The sequence below is a fragment of the Lucilia cuprina genome, chromosome 5, assembly GCF_022045245.1.
Source record: "Lucilia cuprina isolate Lc7/37 chromosome 5, ASM2204524v1, whole genome shotgun sequence".
Classification (NCBI taxonomy): Eukaryota; Metazoa; Arthropoda; class Insecta; order Diptera; family Calliphoridae; genus Lucilia; species Lucilia cuprina.
Window position 1 is genome coordinate 43,219,115 of NC_060953.1, and position 25,287 is coordinate 43,244,401.

The window sequence follows — 25,287 nt, forward strand, 5'->3', positions numbered from 1 at the left end:
ACGGTAATGCCATTTGGGCTATGTAACGCCCCCCAAACGATGTGTCGTCTTATGGATGAAATTATTCCAGCTGATTTGAAGCATTGTGTGTTTGGCTATTTAGACGATGTGTGCGTAGTCTCAGACACCTTTGACTCACACGTGACAGTTTTAGTTAGATTATCAGAGGCATTTAAGAAAGCAAATTTAACTCTCAACTTAAATAAAAGCAAATTTTGTGTGAAGCAGGTAAAATATCTAGGCTACATAATTGAAGATGGTGGTATATCTACAGATCCAGAAAAAATAGATAGTATTGTTAATTGGCCTACACCGAGAACATTGAAGCAAGTACGTGGTTTTCTGGGGCTTACGGGATGGTACAGGCGCTTTATTTCTAATTTTGCTGACGTTACACATCCTATCACTGATGTATTGGCAAAAAAGAAGAAGTTTGAGTGGTCGGAACAGGCTGATACAGCGTTTCAGAAAATAAAACAACTTTTAACTACAGCGCCTATATTAAAAAACCCTGATTTTTCGAAAAAATTTTACGTTCACTGTGACGCAAGTGATTTTGGGATTGGCGCGGTATTAGTGCAAATAGGTGAAGATAATAGCGAATATCCAATCGCTTTTATGTCCAAGAAATTGAACTCGGCACAACGGAATTATTCCGTTACAGAAAAGGAATGCTTAGCCGCAATAGAGGCGATTGAACGGTTCCGGTGTTATATTGAACTCCAAGAGTTTGAAGTGATTACGGACCATAGTAGCCTAACTTGGTTAATGCGACAGGCAAATTTAAAAGGGAGATTGGCAAGATGGGCTTTGAAATTACAAAGCTATAGGTTTTCGATCAGCCATAGGAAGGGCAAGGAACATGTTGTACCGGATGCCTTAAGCAGAATGCATGAGGCTGAAATATCAGCTCTTGAGATTGTTGGTCCAGAAGTAGATTTAGATTCGGCGCACTTTTTAGATGAATCCTATATTCAATTAAAGAAAAAATTTGAGGAAAATTCCGAAAAATTTCCGGATATAAAAATAGTTGATCGATATATTTATATTCGATTAAAGTTTGCAACAGGTGTTGATGAAATTGACCAATATTCCTGGAAACTTTGGATACCAGAGGGTATTAGAAAAGATATTCTGAGACGAGCTCATGACTCGGTTTTAGCCGCTCATGGAGGGATTTCTAAGACCCTGGACTTAGTAAGAAGGAATTTTTATTGGCCAAGATTAGTAGCTGATGTTCGTGAATATGTATCAAGTTGCGAAGTATGTAAAACTACAAAATCAACTAACAAAATTTTAAAACCACCAATGGGACAAATGTCAACCTCATTAAGGCCATTCCAAAAATTGTACGTGGATATTTTAGGCCCTTATCCCAGAAGCAAGAGAGGATATATAGGTTTACTTATTATTTTAGATCACTTCTCCAAGTATCATTGGTTATGCCCTTTACGAAGGTTTACAAGTAAAAACATAACCGAATTCCTTGAATGTCAGATTTTTCACCATTATGGAGTCCCCGAAACGGTCGTAAGTGACAATGGAAGCCAGTTTAGGGCTAATGATTTTCAGGCGTTTTTAACACAATATGGTGTAAATCATATATATACTGCCCTGTACTCGCCTCAAAGCAATGCTTCTGAGCGAGTTAATCGCTCCATAATTGCGGCTATTAGGGCATATTTGAAGAAAGATCACAAGGAATGGGATCTCAATGTGTCATCAATTAGTTATGCGCTACGGAATTCATTCCACCAGTCGATTGGATTAACTCCATACCATGCAGTCTATGGATTTGACATGATTACCCATGGAACTTCCTACAAATTACTTAAATCTATAGAATGTTTAGGTGAATCTGCTATTTCAATCAGCAATGATGATAAACTTAGTTTGCTAAGAAAACAAATTTCAGAGAATCTTCGTAAAGCTTATGAAATAAATGTGAAAACCTATGACTTGAGAACCAGACCTAATAATTTTGAGGTAGACCAAACTGTTTTCCGCAGAAATTTCGTTCAAAGTGATGCTACTAAAAATTTGAATGCTAAATTGTGTCCAAACTTTATAAAAGCTCGAGTGATCAAAAAACTAGGTAATTGTTATTATCTCTTAGAGGACGTGGAAACTGGAAATAACGGTACCTATCACGCAAAGGATATAAAAAAGTGATTGAGTTTTCCGTCTAATCTTCTTTCGGAATCCTTAGCAGATTATTCGGTTTTGTAATGTACAATCCCTCTTTAAGTTTGTTTTCTTTTATATATTTATATTTAACGGAAAATTTTAAAGCTATATTTTATGTTAATGGCAAGACATAAATATTCTAAAAGCGTGGCTTAAAGATATGGTTACACTGTAAGATGGTGAAACACAATGTATCTACCACTGATAATAAATTTTTGACAGAAATGTTCGAAAATAATAAACGTGATTTTCATGAAATCGAGTTACCTCAAAAAAGGAAGTAAATCTGTCTTTCCGCTATTAACTCCAAGGGTAACTACATTGATGTTAATATCAGCGCTTTTCACTCAATAATTGGTAAGAACATTTCTAAAATGTATCTTTTCTCTTATCAATTTCATATAATTTCTTTTTTTCTAATTGCAATAATTTATTTAGTGCAGATAAATTGTGTTTCCAACATCAAAGAATATACCCCTTTATTGGGCTATGAGAATATAATAAATCCAACAAGGGAACCCCAGAGTAGTATCCAAGAGTTTTTCTAAAACATATGGTCAATTCTGATAGATATTTCAATTTGTGCAACAAAATAGTGGAGAGATATAACAGGGAATATTCCCAGACAATTGGTGTGGGAGTGTAATTACAGACGACATAAAAGTTGTCATTCTCTCATATAATTGTAGTTCTTTTACTTGAAGAGGTAAGGCTGCTGATGATATTTTGTCTCCTATTTTCTTTATATTCTCTCTCTCATTAGGATTTGAATTGGTACTCAATATTGGGATATTTATGCCTTCCATTTATTCATTTGAGCAAAAAGAAAATCCACGAATCATTACGGTATTGAAAGTTGAAGATTAAACCAGAAATTAGTTACAGCTCACACAAAAATCATTCAAATTAATTAATATAAAACAAGAAATGTAAAAAAAAAAAAAAAAAACACAGAAAAAATTTAAATATTTACAAAGAAAATTAGAAATTTACAAAATTAAAAAAAAAAAAAAATATATAAGATCAATAGTGCTACAATATTTTAATAGTAAGTGAAATAAGAAGAATATATGTATATAATAACGGTTTAACAATATTGCACAGTGGCTCGACTCCTAATTAAAAAAAAAAAAGAGAAAGAAAAAACAAACAGTTATAAATTCGAAATAATACGTGATATTTTAAAAAAAGAAAAATATCAGATATCTCTATTTGATTAAGTTTTTTTAAAGAAAACAAAAAAAAAAAAAAAAAAAAAAAATTTTAAAATTTATTAACTAAATTCAAAAATAATAGAATTAAAAGAAAGTAACGTAATAATAGTTTGCCAGAAATTCCCCATTACGGAATACTGTGATCTAAATAAAAGCATTTATGTAGCAAAAATATCAAGTGTGAAAGAAAAGATCAGTGAGAATAGAAAAAATAATAAAGCAAAGCAAACGAAGTTAAAAATTAAATAAGAAAATAAAAATGCAAATACCTAAATCAACAATAACTCAAAAATTTCCCTGAAAGCAAAGGAATTTTATTTTCGTCTACACCCGCATCGTTGGAAGGCCTTTCATCAAGCAGTGTATACGTAAGTCTCCACTTTTGTATTATTACTTTTTTCTTATTATTACTTGTTTTGTTTTTTTATTTAATTTTAAACAGTGGGTAATAATTCGGTTGAGCATTAAAAAAAAAAAAAAAATTTTTATTGCAATAGTTAATATTTATACCAATTATCCTAATTTTAATGGAAAGATTAGCCACTGTATAAAAAAAAAAAAATACTTAAACTCTCATTGATTTAATTTTCCCACAAATAATTTTTGTTAAATTTCGTATTCGAAAATATCTGAATTTTTTTTTCCAATAAAAAAAATTAAATCAAAGTGATATCCAATATCTGATCAAATCGATAACCAAGTAAATAAAACGGCAATTAAACAGAAATATTATATCGTCATATAAAGCCACTTTGCAAGGTTATAAATCGTTTAAATTAAGATTTTTTTTAAATTATACTAGTTCTATAATTGTTATATAAAATTTTTTTTTTTGAATTTTGTTTCTCAATTTATTATGAAGATATAATTTTGCATGAAAGTGATAAATAAAACCATTATAATGCATAATTTAGAACAATAATTGGATTTCATTATGGCTTACTAGATCAGTTTAAGCGTTCCTTAGGGTAATGATAGGATAATGTCGTTGTTGGGTTTCATTCAAGATCATGCTAAATGAAACATGGTGGGAGGGTTATGAGCATGGGACAAAACATCTGTCCATTTGTAAAATTCTAGGAATTTAGCATACCTTACAATAGATTTCACCCTCGATAGATACTATATATTTAAACACAATTAAAGAATTTTATTCATGATGATTGTATTGATAATAGCGTTAAACATTCTTTTAGCAAGGGACTCTATATAATAATTCTGTAATGTTATTTGGGATGGTGTGGGTCAAGAATCTCCCCCAACTGCTGAAGTCTAGCCTTATTAATGGGTCCCGTCGACCTTACTTATCCCATATTCGATTAGATTTTGTTATATCTTTGAAAATTAAAAGAAACCAGAAAAGTGCATTACACTATAGACTAGACTATAGACTAGACTGTAGACTAGACTGTAGACTAGACTATAGACTAGACTATAGACTAGACTATAGACAAGACTATAGACAAGACTATAGACTAGACTATAGACTAGACTATAGACTAGACTGTAGACTAGACTGTAGACTAGACTGTAGACTAGACAATATACTAGACTATAGACAAGACTATAGACTAGACTATAGACTAGACTATAGACTAGACTATAGACTAGCCTATAGACTAGACTATAGACTAGACTATAGACTAGCCTATAGACTAGACTATAGACTAGACCATAGACTAGACTATAGACTAGACTATAGACTAGACTATAGACTAGACTATAGACAAGACTATAGACTAGACTATAGACTAGACTATAGACTAGACTATAGACTAGACTATAGACTAGACTATAGACTAGACTATAGACTAGACTATAGACTAGACTATAGACTAGACTATAGACTAGACTATAGACTAGACTATAGACTAGACTATAGACTAGACTATAGACTAGACTATAGACTAGACTATAGACTAGACTATAGACTAGACTATAGACTAGACTATAGACTAGACTATAGACTAGACTATAGACTAGACTATAGACTAGACTATAGACTAGACTATAGACTAGACTATAGACTAGACTATAGACTAGACTATAGACTAGACTATAGACTAGACTATAGACTAGACTATAGACTAGACTATAGACTAGACTATAGACTAGACTATAGACTAGACTATAGACTAGACTATAGACTAGACTATAGACTAGACTATAGACTAGACTATAGACTAGACTATAGACTAGACTATAGACTAGACTATAGACTAGACTATAGACTAGACTATAGACTAGACTATAGACTAGACTATAGACTAGACTATAGACTAGACTATAGACTAGACTATAGACTAGACTATAGACTAGACTATAGGGACTAGACTAGACTATAGACTAGTATAGACTAGACTATAGACTAGACTATAGACTAGACTATAGACTAGACTATAGACTAGACTATAGACTAGACTATAGACTAGACTATAGACTAGACTATAGACTAGACTATAGACTAGACTATAGACTAGACTATAGACTAGACTATAGACTAGACTATAGACTAGACTATAGACTAGACTATAGACTAGACTATAGACTAGACTATAGACTAGACTATAGACTAGACTATAGACTAGACTATAGACTAGACTATAGACTAGACTATAGACTAGACTATAGACTAGACTATAGACTAGACTATAGACTAGACTATAGACTAGACTATAGACTAGACTATAGACTAGACTATAGACTAGACTATAGACTAGACTATAGACTAGACTATAGACTAGACTATAGACTAGACTATAGACTAGACTATAGACTAGACTATAGACTAGACTATAGACTAGACTATAGACTAGACTATAGACTAGACTATAGACTAGACTATAGACTAGACTATAGACTAGACTATAGACTAGACTATAGACTAGACTATAGACTAGACTATAGACTAGACTATAGACTAGACTATAGACTAGACTATAGACTAGACTATAGACTAGACTATAGACTAGACTATAGACTAGACTATAGACTAGACTATAGACTAGACTATAGACTAGACTATAGACTAGACTATAGACTAGACTATAGACTAGACTATAGACTAGACTATAGACTAGACTATAGACTAGACTATAGACTAGACTATAGACTAGACTATAGACTAGACTATAGACTAGACTATAGACTAGACTATAGACTAGACTATAGACTAGACTATAGACTAGACTATAGACTAGACTATAGACTAGACTATAGACTAGACTATAGACTAGACTATAGACTAGACTATAGACTAGACTATAGACTAGACTATAATAGACTAGACTATAGACTAGACTATAGACTAGACTATAGACTAGACTATAGACTAGACTATAGACTAGACTATAGACTAGACTATAGACTAGACTATATACAAGACTTAAGACTAAAATTAATACTAGAATATAGACTAAACAGTGGTAGTATTAATTTGTTGCTATTGAGGTATTTAAGATATTCATAACGTACTGCAAAAGTACAAACAGCCCAATCCTATTAGGATTGAATTTTCCATGCCTGGTTTAAAACATGAAAAGTGTGTTTATTATTTGCTTATTTGGTCGCGTAGCATAATTGATTTGTTTTAATTGAGCATAAAAGTGGTTAAATAAATCAAAAAGTTAAAAGACAACGTACATAAAAAATGCCAATAAAAAAACTCAATAAAAAAATTTACATAAAATAAGTTTACAATCAAAGATACAGCAACTCCACTAGAAACACACTCCATACGCACTATATAAATTCAAACATTACAATCTTTGAAATGCATCTTTTTTTTCAAAAGAAACGATAAAAAGCTCAGCAGTTATTTTCTTCGTGGGGAATTACAGATTATTTTTTGGAGTTTTTTTTGTTGTAGTTTTTTAATTATATTTTTATGATTGTGGGTTAAGTACAAGAGTTACATTAAAGTTAACGTTTTTACCTTGACATTAGGGCCACACATTTGTGTTGCTGTTGTTGTTGCAAGCTTAATGTAAATTGTAATTGTTTTTTTTTGTTTTTTTTTTTCAATCTGTCCTATTATTATCGTATTCAATCATTTTTGTTGTTTTTGATTATTTGTTACTAATTTATAGAACATTTTTGTTAATTTTTTTAGTTAATTTCAAGTGTGATTGTTGGGCTGTCGTTTTACATCCTTGAACTTTTTTAAAATTTATTTTTTGAAGGTTTTATTACATGAAGAGTTATTTACATTAGTTTGGCTAAATCAGGGCCATTAATTGATTTGATTTTGTATGACTGGTTTATAGTTATTCTTTAAATTCAAATATTTCTTGTAACTTTATATTTAAATATCAAATTGTTATTAATTTATGTTATTTATATGAAGATTGTGCAATTAATTTTTAAATGTTGCAATCAATGTCATTACAAATATTTCAGATTTTTGTTGAAATATATTTGTTGTTGTAGTAATAACTAAAACTTTTCAGTAGTCTATTTGGGGGTTCTACATCAATATCCAGGTATAAAAATTGTGGTTCTCCTAGTGGTTATGTCCATAAATACATTGGATAAAGTAGAATAGGTTTGGCTGAGCTGTTGAATATGTGATGGGTGTCAAGAGCACCTCGACCAGATCATTCGCTTGCCATGTCAAGGTTTATATTGCTTCATTCCGATTTTAGTTGTGCCAGAACTAATGGATACTGCACATAACTGTGTATGCTCGTATATACGAAGATCCTGCCTTACATGCATCGGGGAAGTGAAGTCTTAGTGCTTTACGTGAGTATCTGGCGCGTGGCCTTATTGCACGCTGGTACTTTTACAACCACTGGATGAGTATAATAAACAACTCACCACTGTATTTTACATGCAGGTTGCAATGCCGGGGTGTTATGAGCAAGCTCAATCTACTTCGTCAATAATGTCGTCCAACGAAACTACAAGATGGCTTTGTTGTTTCGGCAACAGCACCTAAAGGAACGTAATTAGTAGCCCGATTATATTAATTTACAAGACTTTATTTCAGTGGCCTTAAAGACCCACAGTGATAAGTTGAGCATGTTAATCGCTAATCAATTAAAGAAATTGCAGTGACAACCTTGCATCCGTCCCTTCTTCATCCGTCAAATACACCAATTACTTTATTCTCTATATTAAATCAGAAAAGACATCAGAAAACACCAGAAAACTCCACCTCTTTGCATTATCAGCTCAAATGCAACATTTTATTAGTCCACAGTCATGCTCAGTAATTTGTACCACTCGTAGCATCTAGGAACTATAACAGAAATGTATCTTGATAAATATATATTTCACCGTGTAACAGTCTTTTAACTAAAGACCCTCTTCCCACGATTCGGGTTTAAACCACAGCAACTACGTGGATCCCAAAAGAACCTCAACCAACTGACCAGCGAAGACAAAGTTCTGTTTGCAACTAACCACCCGTAGTACTAGCTTATGTAGTGCTTTAGTTAGACCTCTTTTTAACTCATCCAAAGTCAAGCCAAAGATTGAATTGTAAAAATCAATTTATAGTCCCGGCAGACTTGAGGTACTGGTAGCACCTCTTTAGATGGAGATTGCAATACACCATGATGTTACACTCATCATGAAAACATGCCCCGAGGGGAGTCTCGGCGGAGTATCTAATAATGTGTTACTAAAGATGGAATGACTTCTCCGATGATCGGAGAAGTCACATTGTGTTCCTCGACTGAGGAGGAACACAATTATCTTGTGCAGATAATGTTTCGAAGAAATTTGTATGCTGCCCTTTGCAGTCCTTATTTATTTCGTTCTAAATTGATAAATTTTGGGGAAAAAAATGGTTAAAATAGGTTTTCGTAATTTAAGTTCTTAGTGCAAAATTCGTTTACCTGTGATCTACCGGTTCTAGTTTATATGGTTCCCAGTTCGAAAACGGTTCCAATTCTAGATAAATTCGCAAAATGTAGTAACAGGATACTTGCTAAATGTTTTCCAGTCTTATTGGGCGGTTATACGACAATACCATGGGGTTTCGATTATATACCGGGAATTTTTAGATATTGATTTTAGATCAATGATGAATATTTGTTCCCGAAACCCAATATATACTTTTGCAGATAACAACTGATAAAACGGTATTCCAGTGGAAGTACTGAATATGGATGACTAAAGATCATGCAGAGCAGATACAACAATAGAACCTTTTTAAACCTAACCAAACATAAAATAACTTAATAAAATAAATATATTATTCTGGAGAGTTGAATCTATTTATTTACTCAGTATAGCTAATTCTGTAAAGATCGGTTCAAAATAATCACCCCTATCGCCAATAGAAGTAAAAATTTTGTTCCCTCGAAAAGAAAATTGCCTCCAAAATAAGACGGACATGCATTCACTTATTGTGAACAATTCATTCACAATAGTTGATTTTGTATGGAATAGCTGTTCAATGTTTTCAAAGTTCCATCAAAAAAATTTTGATCTTAACATAATATGGAAATATAAATATTATCTTGTTTAGAAAGATCAAATCAGATCTTTCAAATGTACTCTTGTTATATATAGATCCTTTTTAATTTTTTTTGATTAAAAACAATTTTCAAAATTTCATATTGATTTCTAAGAATTTATTTAACAAAAAATCACAATTTACATTTTTCCTAATAAATACACTTAATGATGGTGATGATGTACAGATAAAACGGGAGCACTGTGTACAACAGGTACAGAATGTAGAACAGGAGCTGAGTGATATGTGTGTACAACAGGAGTATGAACAGTCTTTACTACAGGAACAACAGGTTGAACAGTCTTTACAACAAGAGGAGAAGTATGGACGGTTGTCTTAACAACAGGAGCCAAAACTGGTTGAACAATTGAAGTTTTGCCATGAACTTGTGTAATGCTCTGGTGGGATACGGCAGAAGGTGAAGAATGAACAACATGACCTACTTTGGCTAAAGCAGGTTCATGGACAACATGATGAGTGGCCACTAAACCGGCAGAGGCAGCAGAGATCAAGCACAAGGATGCAAAAATGGCAGCCTACAGAAAAAATGAGATTGAGAAATCGAATAATATATTTAAATTTTAACTTACAAATTTGAACATTTTGGGATTTTTTTTTAAATTGATTTTTGTTATGTTTTCAATATTAAATTGAGTTGTTAACTGATGCTGTTTACTTGTTCATTTTGAGTTTATATATGATTTCGTAATGTTGCCTCAAACGTAGTGTTACCAAGCTTTAATTATTAACATTTTGTTTTGTTTACCACAAACTCAAAAAATAAAAAAGAATTATCTGGAGACCAATAATTCTTGGTGTTTACTTCAGTCAAACTAAACAGTAGCATAATAGTAGCACCTTTAGTGATGATGACCTTCATTTATCTTAATCAAACTACTTTAAAAATATAAAACTTCTCTCCACTCACGCTACTGACCCATTAAAATTGTGACGTTTATTATGATATGTTTTGATGCATTAACAATACATTGTAAATGTTTATATACGTTTAGGTTTAATTTAACTTTTTTGTGTGCATTTTAGTTGGTATTAACGGTTTAGTTAGGTAGGTTAGCTATGTGTTCTTGAGGTATTAGTTTACAGACTACGAACTCGACAAAAGTCAAGTCTACAGACTAGACTACCAACTAGACTATAGACTAGACTATATACTAGACTATAGACTAGACTATAGACTAGACTATAGACTAGACTATAGACTAGGCTATAGACTAGACTATAGACTAGGCTATAGACTAGACTATAGACTAGACTATAGACTAGACTATAGACTAGACTATAGACTAGACTATAGACTAGACTATAGACTAGACTATAGACTAGACTATAGACTAGACTATAGACTAGACTATAGACTAGACTATAGACTATATTATAGACTATAGACTAGACTATAGACTAGACTATAGACTAGACTATAGACTAGACTATAGACTAGACTATAGACTAGACTATAGACTAGACTATAGACTAGACTATAGACTAGACTATAGACTAGACTATAGACTAGACTATAGACTAGACTATAGACTAGACTATAGACTAGACTATAGACTAGACTATAGACTAGACTATAGACTAGACTATAGACTAGACTATAGACTAGACTATAGACTAGACTATAGACTAGACTATAGACTAGACTATAGACTAGACTATAGACTAGACTATAGACTAGACTATAGACTAGACTATAGACTAGACTATAGACTAGACTATAGACTAGACTATAGACTAGACTATAGACTAGACTATAGACTAGACTATAGACTAGACTATAGACTAGACTATAGACTAGACTATAGACTAGACTATAGACTAGACTATAGACTAGACTATAGACTAGACTATAGACTAGACTATAGACTAGACTATAGACTAGACTATAGACTAGACTATAGACTAGACTATAGACTAGACTATAGACTAGACTATAGACTAGACTATAGACTAGACTATAGACTAGACTATAGACTAGACTATAGACTAGACTATAGACTAGACTATAGACTAGACTATAGACTAGACTATAGACTAGACTATAGACTAGACTATAGACTAGACTATAGACTAGACTATAGACTAGACTATAGACTAGACTATAGACTAGACTATAGACTAGACTATAGACTAGACTATAGACTAGACTATAGACTAGACTATAGACTAGACTATAGACTAGACTATAGACTAGACTATAGACTAGACTATAGACTAGACTATAGACTAGACTATAGACTAGACTATAGACTAGACTATAGACTAGACTATAGACTAGACTATAGACTAGACTATAGACTAGACTATAGACTAGACTATAGACTAGACTATAGACTAGACTATGCAGTAGACTATAGACTGGACTATAGACTAGACAATAGGCTAGACTGTAGACTAGACTATAAACTAGATTATACACTAGACTATAGACTGGACTATAGACTAGACTATATACTAGACTATAGACTGTAGACTAGACTATAGACTAGACTAGACTATAGACTAGACTATAGACTAGACTATAGACTAGACTATAGACTAGACTATAGACTAGACTATAGACTAGACTATAGACTAGACTATAGACTAGACTGTTTTATAAAATATTCATGTTCAATAAAATCTGCTTACATATTTATGTTGCCCCCTTTGTTTTTATCTTTAATCCGACAAGACATTCGGCATCGGTATGAATATTTACAGCATAATACATGTTTTTTATCTTTATTGAATTGATGGTTTGAATTACTTACATTCAAGGTAGTCACCAAAACATGTAGATAACAGAAGTGGGAGAAAAAATAAAACAAAATGCACTTAAGTGAAGTTGTAACCATTAACAACATAGCCAAATGTAAATGTATAAAAGCCTTAAGCTTTTAAGGGATTTACAACAGTTGTGATTTACACAATTAACCAAACACTTGTTAAAATTCTTTTTAAATTTTTTTATTAATTAAAGAAAAAAATCAATATGTTTAAATTTGTAAGTTATTATATAAAAAAATAACTATTTTAAAAATTTATTTTAAATTTAATCTAATTCTTTAGACATCAATTTTCGCCACAATGTGCTTGATATCGGTCGCCAGTGCTGGTTTGGTAACTACTCATCATGTTGTACACGAACCCGCTTTAGCTAAAGTTGGACATATAGTTCATTCTTCGCCCTCAGCTGTTTCACATCAGAGTATTACTCAGGTTCATAGTAAAACATCTGTAGTTGAGCCACTTTTGACTCCTGTTGTCAAGACTACCATTCATAGTACTCCTGTAGTGCATGCTCCAGTGGTTCATACATATCATTCGGCTCCTGTTGTACACTCAGTTCCAATCGTGCACTCATCACCTGTGGTTACAGTTCATCATTAAATGAAGCTTTAGCTATTTTTGTTTTGTTTTTTATTGTTTTTCATTTTAAATAAATTTGTTTGTTTAAAAAATCATTTCTTTAAATTGGCCAGAGTTTTTTTAACTAAAGTATTATAGTAGTTGTAAGATCTCTGTGATTGAAAATCTTAAACTCAGTACAATATATTCAAATTATACTAAAGTTTGAATCAATTGTTGTTTTAGTATGACGGGTTATTTAACGAAACATTTTTATGAATGTATTGATAATCTGCTCTATTTCTTCTGAAACCATGAGATTGCTGGATCTATTCCGACATTGAGGCAACAGCAGCCAGAGGCGTTATTCGATATACTGAAAAACGAATGATCGTTTTCCTTACTCGCAGACAATGCACTGTGAAACAGAGTTTGCCCTAAACATACCTGGATATGAATGATCACATTATAAGACACCTTTCAACACAGCATACTTCTAATGCATCCGATACACTCACTCTATCATATACAATTAACACCAACTCTTGTACAACGCTTAGACCCATAGCCACTGCTTTGTGCTCGTTATCTCGGTAACAGCATCGAAAAATCCCGAATTATAACCTACAATTTTTCTTCCCACAAAATTGTCTTTAAGCCACAGCCACTACGTTTATCCCAATAGAACCTCACCAGCCTTTCTCTTGCCTGGTTGTGGGCAACTGGGTATGCGTGGTACAAGATTATGGGATTCTCTGTTTTGACTCCATATCATATCATACCAGGCAAATGTCAAATGATACATTAGATCATAACCAGTTTATAGTCCCAGTATTGGTAGCATCTCTTTTCTCCGTGATTGCAATCACACCAAGAAGAGGTCTTTCATCAACGCATCATGCTCCCGGAGGATTCTGATGAGACAATATACACATCGTATAAGTAATTAGGATTTTCTGTCAATTAAAACAGCGTTTAAAGTAATAACGTACTACGATGCCTTGAAACATGCCTCTGGTCACCTATTCCCTTTGTTCAAATCATTACGTAAAACTAGACTAGACTTTAGGCTAGACTATAGACTAGACTATAGGCTAGACTATAGACTAGACTATAGGCTAGACTATAGACTAGACTATAGGCTAGACTATAGACTAGACTATAGGCTAGACTATAGACTAGACTATAGGCTAGACTATAGACTAGACTATAGGCTAGACTATAGACTAGACTATAGGCTAGACTATAGACTAGACTAAAGGCTAGACTATAGACTAGACTATAGGCTAGACTATAGACTAGACTATAGGCTATACTATAGACTAGACTATAGGCTAGACTATAGACTAGACTATAGGCTAGACTATAGACTAGACTATAGGCTAGACTATAGACTAGACTATAGGCTAGGCTATAGACTAGACTAAAGGCTAGACTATATATACTATAGGCTAGAATATAGACTGGAAAATAGGCTAGACCATAGGCTAGACTATAGAGTTAACTAAACAAAAGACTATACTTTAGACTGAACTATAGGCTAGTGACTGTCAACTAGACTATAGTCTAGATTTACTTTAGACTATAGACTTAACTATAGACTAGACCTTGAACTAAACTATAGACTGTATATCTACTGTATATTAACATTGAATGTACCAAAGGCCTCTTGGACTAATCAAACTGTTTGTAGAACCACAAAGATCCTTTGGGTATGAGAATAAGACGAGAAATCTCCTCAAAATGAGCAAATCTAAAGTGCGTATTCTGAGTGGTCGTTCAGACGTATGTAACGATAATGGCCTATGTGTATTTTTTTGGATTTGATGTACTACACATCCTACTATCAACTTAATCTAAGCTAATGATTCTAGATGTCAGCATTTTCATTGACCAGGTCCGAATAAAAGCCAGTTTATCGAATTTACGAATAAATGTAATTTTTATAAACTGAATATTTCATATACATATGTGAACAAAATATTTGTTTGAATTATTATTGGTTCCACTGTTATGGTCTTTAAACACACTACTGTGTAAGTCAGCATACTTTTAGGCATTTTTAAACAATTCTTTGACATAAATAAAAACAGTTAATATGTATTTTTTTTAATGTTAACCTGAATTTTTTATTTGAAGTTGCATACAAAATTATAATTCTTTTTTTTACATTTTTGTGTTTTTTTATATTTTTGTAATGTTAATGCAAAATAGAAAGAAAGAGAAAAAATGTAATAGAAAAGAAACTTAAGAAAAAATTACGACGAAAATTTCACAACAGGGTACACGATGGGTGCTCGCAAAATTATGTCCAAAAAATCAATGTTACAAAAAGGATGGCAATTCGATTATTGTTGCAGGCAAAATCATTGTCAAGGCGACAAATTCATTTAACCAACAAGTACTGGACCATAGGGACCAACGACAACTGGTCCGGGCACTAGTCTGGGTCCAACGACAACGGGTCCAAGTGGTACTGGTAGACCCAAAGGCAAAAGGCTGGGATTAGGATTTGGGCTGGCAACAGGTGCAGGATTGGGAGCAGCAAAAGCCAAACCCAACAACATAGCCAAGACAACAATGACCTGTAATTGGATTTATAATTATTTTTGTTGAATATATTTTGTTTGTAAGGATAACTTACGTATTTGAACATTTTGTAAAGTTTTTTTTTATTTTACTAACTGTTTACACTCGAAGGGTTGAAAACTGTTTGATGTTTTCTATGAAGTATGCCACGGTTTATATACATAGATCTATGGCTAGAATAAAAATCGCGTTCTGTAGCCATTTGTTATCGTTGCATTTTGTTTTTGGTTGCATCAGCCAATTTCATTTTAGTCTAGCTTGGAGGGATCCAGTTTATTTAATTTTTTTGTTACAATTATCTATTCTATTCTATGATTTACACCTAAATGTTTGCAAAACAAACAAATAAACCGACAGACTATCTTACACAGAGCAAATTGCCTGTAATAGGTGATATTTGTGACAATTGTTGGCGTTGTCTGTGATTTGTTGCTTTAGTTGTTATTTGTTCTTGAACCTCAAACTTGAAAAACTGACTTATTTTTTAGCCACCCTCCTGCTAGTGTTATAAAGCAGTTTGCCACACTTTTTTTTCATTAAACATTTCAAGTTTTGTGTTTAATGTTGCTTCCCCTAGTTTCAGGTTGTCATGATTTCATTACGCTCTACTGCCCTCTCTCCCCTCTTACTGTATATGTTTGTGTCCAATCAACCCATTTATTAAATTATATTGATCTTATTTTTTATTATTTATTTCACATTAGTTTTTTTTTCGTCTAGTTTTCTATAATAAGTTGTATTACATTACCATATGAGTTACAACTACTTTTTTACTGCTTATTGTTATAATTTTGTTTTGTTGGTTAGGGTTTAGTTTTTAACAATTTTTAAATTCTTGATTAAAACACTTACACAAATGATTTCATACTTATACTATGAATTATATTACATTCAGATTACCACGTAATAGTTAGACAACCGACTCATGCTCAGACTACAGTCTAACAGTTCAGTTCTAGTTCAGTTTTAGTTCAGTTCTAGTTCAGTTCTAGTTCAGTTTTAGTTCAGTTCTAGTTCAGTTCTAGTTCAGTTCTAGTTCAGTCCTAGTTCAGTTCTAGTTCAGTTCTAGTTCAGTTCTAGTTCAGTTCTAGTTCAGTTCTAGTTCAGTTCTAGTTCAGTTCTAGTTCTGTTCTAGTTCTGTTCTAGTTCTGTTCTAGTTCAGTTCTAGTTCACTTCTAGTTCAGATCTACTTCAGTTATAGTTCAGTTCTTTCAAAAATTTTTACAAGCTTCTAGTTATTTGAAATAGTTCTAAAAACATTTCGGAATTATTTATTTACATATCAATAGTGTTCAATTTTTTCAGAAATTTCTAATTATACTTCAGAAATTTTTATTACATTTCAGAAATGTCCTATTATATGTTAGAAATTTGTACTTTTTAAAAATGTCAAATTATACATCGGATATGTTGAAAACTGATTCAAAATCTTCCATTTTTATTTTCGAAATTTTGAATTGAATTTTTATATAAAATTTTTGAATTTAAAAATTTATGAATGAAAATAAAAAATTTTAGAAATACAATTGTAATTTTACATAGTTAAATTTATACTTTCGAAATTTCTTTGATTCATAAAGGAAATTTTGAAATACATTTGTAAATTTTGAAAATTTATGAATTATTTCTGAAATATAGCTAGAAATTTGTGATATATAACTAGAAATTTCTGAAATATAATTAAAAGTTTCTGAAATATTATATCTGAAAAATAATAAGATATTTCTGAAATATTTTCTTAAACATAAGAAACAATAAATTTCTAAAGTATAGCTAGAACTTTCTGAAATACAATTAGAAATGGTGTAGTTTAGTTGCAGTTTAGTTGTAGTTTAGTTCAAGTTCAGTTCTTGATCAGTTCTAAATAAGTTTTAGTTCAGTTCTCGATCAGTTTTAGATGAGTCCTAGTTCGTTTTCGTTTCAGTTCAATTGAGTTCTAGTTTAGTTCAAGTTTTGTTTTAACCGTTTTAAGCAAGAGAAATAAAATCCTTTAAGATATGTTTTTAATTTTTTTTATTTGAAGTTGCATACAAAATGATATTTCTTCTTTTAATTTTGTTTTTTACATATTTTTCTGTTAATGTAAAATACAAAGAAAATGGAAAAAGTAAAAAATTATGTCCAAAAAATCAGTGTTACAAAAAAGATGGCAATTGGATCAGTGTTGCAGGCAAAATCATTATCGCGTCGACGAATTTATTTAACCAACAAGTACTGGACCATAGGGACCAACAACAACTGGTGCGGGCAATAGTCTGGGTCCAACGACAACGGGACCAAGTGGTACTGGTAGACCTAAAGGCAAAAGGCTGGGATTTGGATTGGGGCTGGCAACAGGTGCAGGATTGGGGGCAGCAAAAGCCAAACCCAACAACATAGCTAAGACAACAATCACCTGTAATTGAATTAATAATTAATTTTGTTCAAGATATTTCGTTGTAAGGATAACTTACGTATTTGAACATTTTGTAAAGTTTTGTTTATTTTACTAACTGTTTACACTCGAAGGGTTGAAAACTGTTTGATGTTTTCTATGAATTATGCCTGGGTTTATATACATATGTAAATCTATGACTAGAACCTAAAATTGCATTCTATAGTCTTTCGTTGTCGTTGCACATTATTCAGTTCTATTTCATATTGTCATCTTTTACCCCGTCTCCGTAAGTACTACAGTTATATGCAAATACATACATATTAGTTATTTACAAAAAGTTTTCTGTTACACTGACTATAGAAACTAATATATATGTAGATATGAAATTACTTTTACCCTCCACCAATATATCTCATTTAATAATTTCTTAATGATTGTTTGATCTTTAAGCTTTATTATAATTACATTACATTAGATTTTTTTCCTCTAGAAAAAAAAACTATTGCATTGGGTGGATTTGTTTATAATTTTTATAATTTATTGACAGACTTGTCGTTTTATTGTCCACAATAGGGGCCGTTATGTTGCTTGGCTGATCAAACAAACTAGTTTTGTTAGTTTTAAGGTGCGGTCCAGAGTGGTGGTCAAGATTATAGTCTATATATATCCATGTGTGTGTATCTAATTAAAAAAGGACTTGATTTGTTTCTTTTTTTCTCTCAGTTTGATTTATAGTTTATACGTGCAAGAATGTCATTCTTTATTAATTAGGCAATTTAAAATCATTTTATCTTTTAGATAAATAGTTTAAAGGGTTTTCTGAATATGTTTAGTAAATCAATAAAATGTTACTTAATTTATAAATTGTTATTAAAATAACAAGTTTTATTTGAAAAATGAAACATATAATTATTTGTATAATTGTTTTAGAAATGGAAGCGGGGTAAGGTGGGTGATCAACAAATTAATAATTAAGTAAATTACCAAAGATTTAACTTATTTTTAAGGTCGGTTTGAGTTAAAACCATTCTACTGCCAATGTATTATGAAAAAAATGGGCGGATTTCATTTAGCGGGCGTGGCATCTACCGTAAAATACAATTATAGAAATCTCTTGGCAATTTTTTGGCCCGATAAAGTTCGACAAGTTGTTATAGAAATATACAGACTACCATTAGTGGGCGTGGCAGTTTCCATATTAATTAAATGCAAAAATTATTCTATGTGGCCAAATTTTGTGCTAGAAACAAAGGTTAGGCCAGTTTGATGGGAGTATGTATACATCAAATTCGAAGAATGAAATTTGTAAGAATTTTTCATTCAGTGTTCCCAAGAAACTTGGATCTAACTTCGACGAGTGCTAAACAGTGGTAAATGAAGAGCTCAAAAGTTTCTCTGTTCTCTCCACATCTTCCACATTCGTCTGAGTTGCAAACTATGACAACTGCCTAGTTTGCAAGTACGAGCTAAAAATAGAGAGCGTGACATCTCATGTAAATTATAAAAAATTATATATATCTGAGATACCATAACTGAGTCCCAGAGTCATCAAATTTTGTTTGGATATAATGTCTTATACTCAGGCTGTTGTCTTCCTCTCAGACAACAGTGTTTTACTCAGACTTATACTAAGAGTATTGTCTTATACTTTCACTAAAGTCTTATACTCAGAATAGAGTCTTTTAGTCAGACTACTCTCTTATACTCAACATATTACCTACAACACTGACTTGCCTTATACTCAGACTAAAGTCTTATACTCAGAATGTTATCTTCTACCATGACTACTTTCTCATTGTGTTATACATATACTATTGTCTTGTATTTAGAGTACTGAGAGTATATTTAGACAAATGTCTTATATTCAAACTTCTGTCTTAAACATATCTTATACTCAGATTACTATTTTATACGCAGAATATTATCTGCTACTCTGTGTACTTTCTTATTGTCTTATAAGTAGACTATTGTCTTATATTCAGACTTCTCTTTTATTATCTTATCTTATATTCAAAATATTATCTTATACCCAGACTTTGTTTCTTATTGTCTTATACATATAATATTGTCTTATACTTAGATTACTGTCATATACTTAGAATATTATCTGCTACTATGGCAACTTTCTTATTGTCTTATACTTAGACTACTTGTATTTTACATATATTATTGCCTTATATTCAGACTACTCTTTTATATTCATATTAATGTCTTATACTCAGACTAAGACTTAAAATTATCTTTAACTCAATGTCACTTAGACTTTTGTTATATTATAGTTTAAACTGTAGTTTTATATTCCGACTACTGTCTTATACACGGCGTACTGTCTTACACTTAGACTATAGTCTTTTAATCATATTACTCTCTTATACTCATAATATCATCTTCTACTTAGACTACTTTCTTATTGTCTTATACATAGACTATTGTCTTATAACCAGAGTATGTTGTTATATTCTGATTACTGAATAAAAAATCTTATAATTAGACGTCTTATACTTAGTCTATTATCTTATACTCAGAGTACTGTCTTATACTTCGACTATTGTTTTATACTCAGAGTACTGTCTTGTACTTCGACTAATGTCTTATATTGTCTTTGTCTTTATATTGTCTTATACGGAAACTACTGTCTTATACTCAGATTGATGTCTAATACTTACACTATTGTCTTATAATGAGGACACTGCCTTATACATAGACTATTGTGTTATACTTAGATTAATGCCTTATAGTCTTTTGAAGTCTTTTACTCAGATTATTGACTAATACTTAATATATTGCCTTCTACTCTACTGTTGTTGACGTGTTCTGAACATTTTACTGACAGCGTTGTAAGAACTGACAACTGTTTATCACGGCTTTTACAAAAAACAAGTAGGAAGTATAGTTGGGCATGGCCGACCATATAATACCCTACATCATGAGCAAATTTTTAAAATTTTTATTTTTTATAAAGAAACTTTTACGTTGAATATTACCATAATTCCAAAATATTTAAGCAATTTATTGATAAAAAAACTAAAATTTCTAAATGAGGCTTTATATAGGTCAAATATGGGCCGATCCTCGGTAAATTTGGGAAAAGGATATATTTTTATATAACAGTTAGTTTTGTTTAGTTTCATTGAGATACAAATGGTTACAAGTCAATTATAGACGTTTAAGACATATTTTGAAGGGGGTTTGTATGGGGGCTAGGTGAAATAATGGACCGATTTCAACCATTTTCAATAGGCTGCGTCCCTGTTCCAAAAAAACAAGCTTGGTCCAAATTTCATCAAATTATCTTCAAAAATTGCGGTCTGTACCTTGCGCACAAGGTTTACATGGACAGCCAGCCGGACAGACGGACGGACGGACATGTCTTAATCGACTCAAATGATTCTGAATCGATCGGTATACTTTAAGGTGGGTATTGGACCAATATTTTTATTTGTTGCAAACGTATAATACCCTCCCCACTATAGTGGTGTATTTTTATTGTAATAACCCAAACCCTGATTTAATTAGATCATCCATTTTATTATCCATCTATTAAAGTTGTAACAATTTAAATCATGTTTTTTTTATAAAACTAAAAAAACATCTAATAAAAATCATATTTAAACAAATTGTTAAAATTAAAATAATGACTCTTTAATAAATTCATTATACGAAACAGCAAACGATGGCAGTTGTTGAAATAGTAGTGGCTGCTGTTAGCAACACCTAAGACAACAAGACCGATTATTATAGACAGACGCCCAGTTTGGACAGAAACTATAAGAAACATAGAAGAAGTAGGCGCTTATTAACAACAAATAACTCTAAGACAAAAGCAAATGAGAAAATATTAGTTATTGAAAAATATTTATAATAATAATAATAACGAAAGAAATAAATGACAGCTAAGATTATAAAAAGAAAAATTAACATAAACAATATTATGTTAATTTGTTTTTTTTTTGCAACAGTTAAACACACTTTTATTGATTTAAAAATAGTTTTTTTGTTTGTTTCAATTCATAGCAAATTAATAATAAAAATAATAACCTAGTGAAAAATTTAACGTTATTTAGCAATAATACATTATTGTGAATAATTCACAATAATGTTTTGAACAATCACAATATTAGCAAATTCGAAAAGATTTTCAATTCACTTAACTGAGGAGAAATTTATGAAAAATTTTGAAATTACATAAAATTTCTATAATTTTGTTTCTAAAACTTTTTTTATACCTCGACTAAATATTAAAAATGTTGCTGGGCATAAATGTTTGAAATTGTTTAACAAAAAATAATATATTTTTTTACAGCTCTAGTCTTTTGTTTATGAATGAATACCAATAAAAAAGTTTTATTAAAATAAAATTTATATTTTATCGTTATTTTAACAAACAAACAAAAAAACATCTTCCTATTCCCCAAACAAGATCAATGAACCACAAAACTATGCCTTATTTGTTTGTATCAAACTTATAGCAAAATCATCTACTTGTCACTTCGATTAGTAACGGAATTTTTAATATCTCTTATTTATTTAAATCTAACATTTAATTTAACTTTTATTATGGTTTTCATTTAAACTAAATGAGATCATTAATTAAAATATTCACACATCGTATGTGTCTTATATCACATAAAGATTGTTGCAATTTAAATCAGAGTTGACAACAACATTTAAATTAATTAGAAAACCACATTTTAACTAATAATAAAAACAAATTATAATATTAAAGTGTTGAAAATATTTGATTGATGTTCGTTACTTTGAAAACCGGGAAAACTACTTTATATGCTTGCGGCTTTTTGTTGAAAGCATTTGAGGGGTTTCAAGTTTTGCGCTGGTAAGTGGATTAAAAATAGCTGAACTTAACATGTTGATATTCGAGACAAATTGTTTGACAGTGAAATGTTAAAAGATTAACAGGCTTGTGTTTTAGTTTCCGCCTAATGTTTGATGGTCTTATACTCAAATTACTGTTCTCTAATCGCACTAATTACTCAGACTAATTTCTTATACTAGATTATTTTCATACACTTAGACTTACACTATTGTTCTATACACAGACAATCAGAATATAATCAAATTACGTATAATACTTAGTCTTATACTTCGCCTAATGTATTATACTGAAACTATGATCATATAGTCAAATGAATACTCAGTCTAAATTTTTATATTCAGACTATTGTCTTATACTTAGGCCACTCTCTTATAATAAGGGATATGGGATTATACTTACACTACTGTCTTACACTCAGACTATTGTCTTATACTCAGGCTATTGTCTTATACTCAGGCTATTGTCTTATACTCAGAATACTGTCTTATACTCAGACTACTGTCCTGTACTCAGACTACTGTCTTATACACAGATTATTGTCATATGCTCAAGCTATTGTCCTATGCTCAGACTACTGTCTTATACTCAGACTACTGTCATTTGTTACGAGTTTAAGAATATACACTCTCATACTCGTAATATTCAGACTATTGTCTTATACTCAGTCTATTGTCTTATACTCAGGCTACTGTCATTTGTTAATACTATTGACATATACATAAATATACTTACAGTCTTATGCTCATACAACTTACACTCTTATACTATTAATATTGTTTACACTGTCTTATACTCTCAATATTGAATTATATTCAGAATACTCTCTTATACAAAGAATTTGGTATTATATTTAGACTACTGTCCTGTACCGTGACTTTTATCTTGTAAATATAATGTTATGTTACTTAGACTATAGTCTTCTACTCAGATTTATAATCTTACTCTGACTACTTAGTTATACTAAGAACATTGTGTTATACTCAGAATACTGTCATACACATTTATTACTGTCTTATGCTAAAACTACTCAGACTACTACATTATACTACTCTTTCATTCTCAGTCTTATACTTAGACTGTCTTATACTCAGTTTGCAGTCTTATACTCAGACTACTATCTTATAATCTCAATATTGTGTTATATTCAGAATACTCTCATATACAAAGAATCTTGTGTTATATTTAGACGGCTGTCTTATACTGAGACTTTTGTCTTGTAAACATAATGTTGTGTTATACTTAGACTATAGCCTTATACTTAGATTTATAATCGGACTACTGTCTTATACTCTGATTACTGAGTCATACTCATCATGCTATGGTAGACTTATACTCAGACTTTTGTCGTATAATCTGACTACAGTCTTATTTGTGTTATACTCACACAATTGACTTATATTCAAACTATTAGGTTATTGTCTTAAATTTAAGTTATTGTCTTATACTCAAGCTACTGTCTTATACTCAGAACATTGTGTTATACTCAGAATACTGTCATATATACAGATTACTGTCTTACTACATTATACTCACACTTTTGTCTCATAATCGGACTACTGTCTTATTCTCAGTCTTATACTCGACTACTGTCTTACACTCACATTACAGTCTTATGTTCTGACTACGGTCTTATACTCAGAACACTGTCTTATACTCAGAATATTGTCATGTACTCGGACTACTGCTTTATATTCGGACGTAATGTTGAATTGTACTCTAAAACCTGCCTTATACTGAGAATACTTTAATATACTCAGACAATAGTCTTAATGTTAGATTATTGTCTTATTCTCAGGCAGTTTCTTACACTCAGACTAGGGTTCTATAAATCGACTTTCGAATAATCGAACAACCGACTTTTTGTCAAAAAGTCGAAGTCGACTATTTTGTTTCAAAAATTCGAAGTCGACTATTTTGTTCCAAAAATGTCGATAACTCGACTATCGTCTATGAAAAATGTCAAAATGTCGACTTTGTAAATAAAAGTCGGAAAAGGTCGGAAAAAGTATAAAGAAATCGAAAAGTCGGAAAAAGTCGAAAGAAATCGAAGAGTCGGAAAAAGTCGTGAAAAAAATTAAAAGTCGACACAGATTGGGGTTGAACTCAGTGCTTTCCGTTCAAAATTTCTTCCCTTTGGAAGAAATATGAAAAAATCATAAAATGCTCAAAAAAAAGGAACTTTTTATTCTTTGATCCAGCTAACCAAAGTCGAAAATAGTTAAAAAGTCAAAAAAAAAGTCGAATAAAGTCGGAAAAAGTAGAACAATGT

General features: G+C 31.3%; 3 protein-coding genes across 5 annotated transcripts in view; 1 reads left to right on the forward strand and 2 right to left on the reverse strand.

The window, feature by feature from the left end:
• Positions 1–9,963: 9,963 nt before the first annotated feature.
• Positions 9,964–10,562, reverse strand: LOC111689466. The gene is made up of 2 exons (XM_023451938.2): positions 10,458–10,562; positions 9,964–10,403 (listed from the first exon to the last, which is right to left on the reverse strand). Exons 1-2 carry the CDS (start codon positions 10,467–10,469, stop codon positions 10,032–10,034), a joined length of 384 nt encoding a protein of 127 aa, XP_023307706.2. The 5' UTR covers positions 10,470–10,562; the 3' UTR covers positions 9,964–10,031.
• Positions 10,563–12,760: 2,198 nt separating this feature from the next.
• The window catches only part of LOC111681351 (histidine-rich protein PFHRP-II-like), a 64,853-nt gene continuing 52,326 nt past the window's right edge, over positions 12,761–25,287 (forward strand). The window contains exons 1-2 of the mRNA XM_046952480.1: positions 12,761–12,874; positions 12,940–13,166. Coding sequence (XP_046808436.1) covers positions 12,863–12,874; positions 12,940–13,166 — 239 coding nt within the window. The 5' untranslated portion in view covers positions 12,761–12,862. The remainder of the gene's footprint in view (positions 12,875–12,939; positions 13,167–25,287) is intronic.
• Positions 15,423–18,387, reverse strand: LOC111681342 (neuropeptide-like 3). Of its 3 annotated transcripts, none has more exons than XM_046951778.1 (2): positions 18,261–18,337; positions 15,423–15,803 (listed from the first exon to the last, which is right to left on the reverse strand). In XM_046951778.1, exons 1-2 carry the CDS (start codon positions 18,270–18,272, stop codon positions 15,609–15,611), a joined length of 207 nt encoding a protein of 68 aa, XP_046807734.1. In that variant the 5' UTR covers positions 18,273–18,337; the 3' UTR covers positions 15,423–15,608. The 3 variants fall into 3 exon arrangements, with proteins under 3 accessions (XP_046807734.1, XP_023298857.1, XP_023298856.2); XM_023443089.2 differs by lacking the exon at positions 18,261–18,337 and adding an exon at positions 15,863–15,986; XM_023443088.2 differs by lacking the exon at positions 15,423–15,803 and adding an exon at positions 17,831–18,202 and having other exon boundaries at positions 18,261–18,387.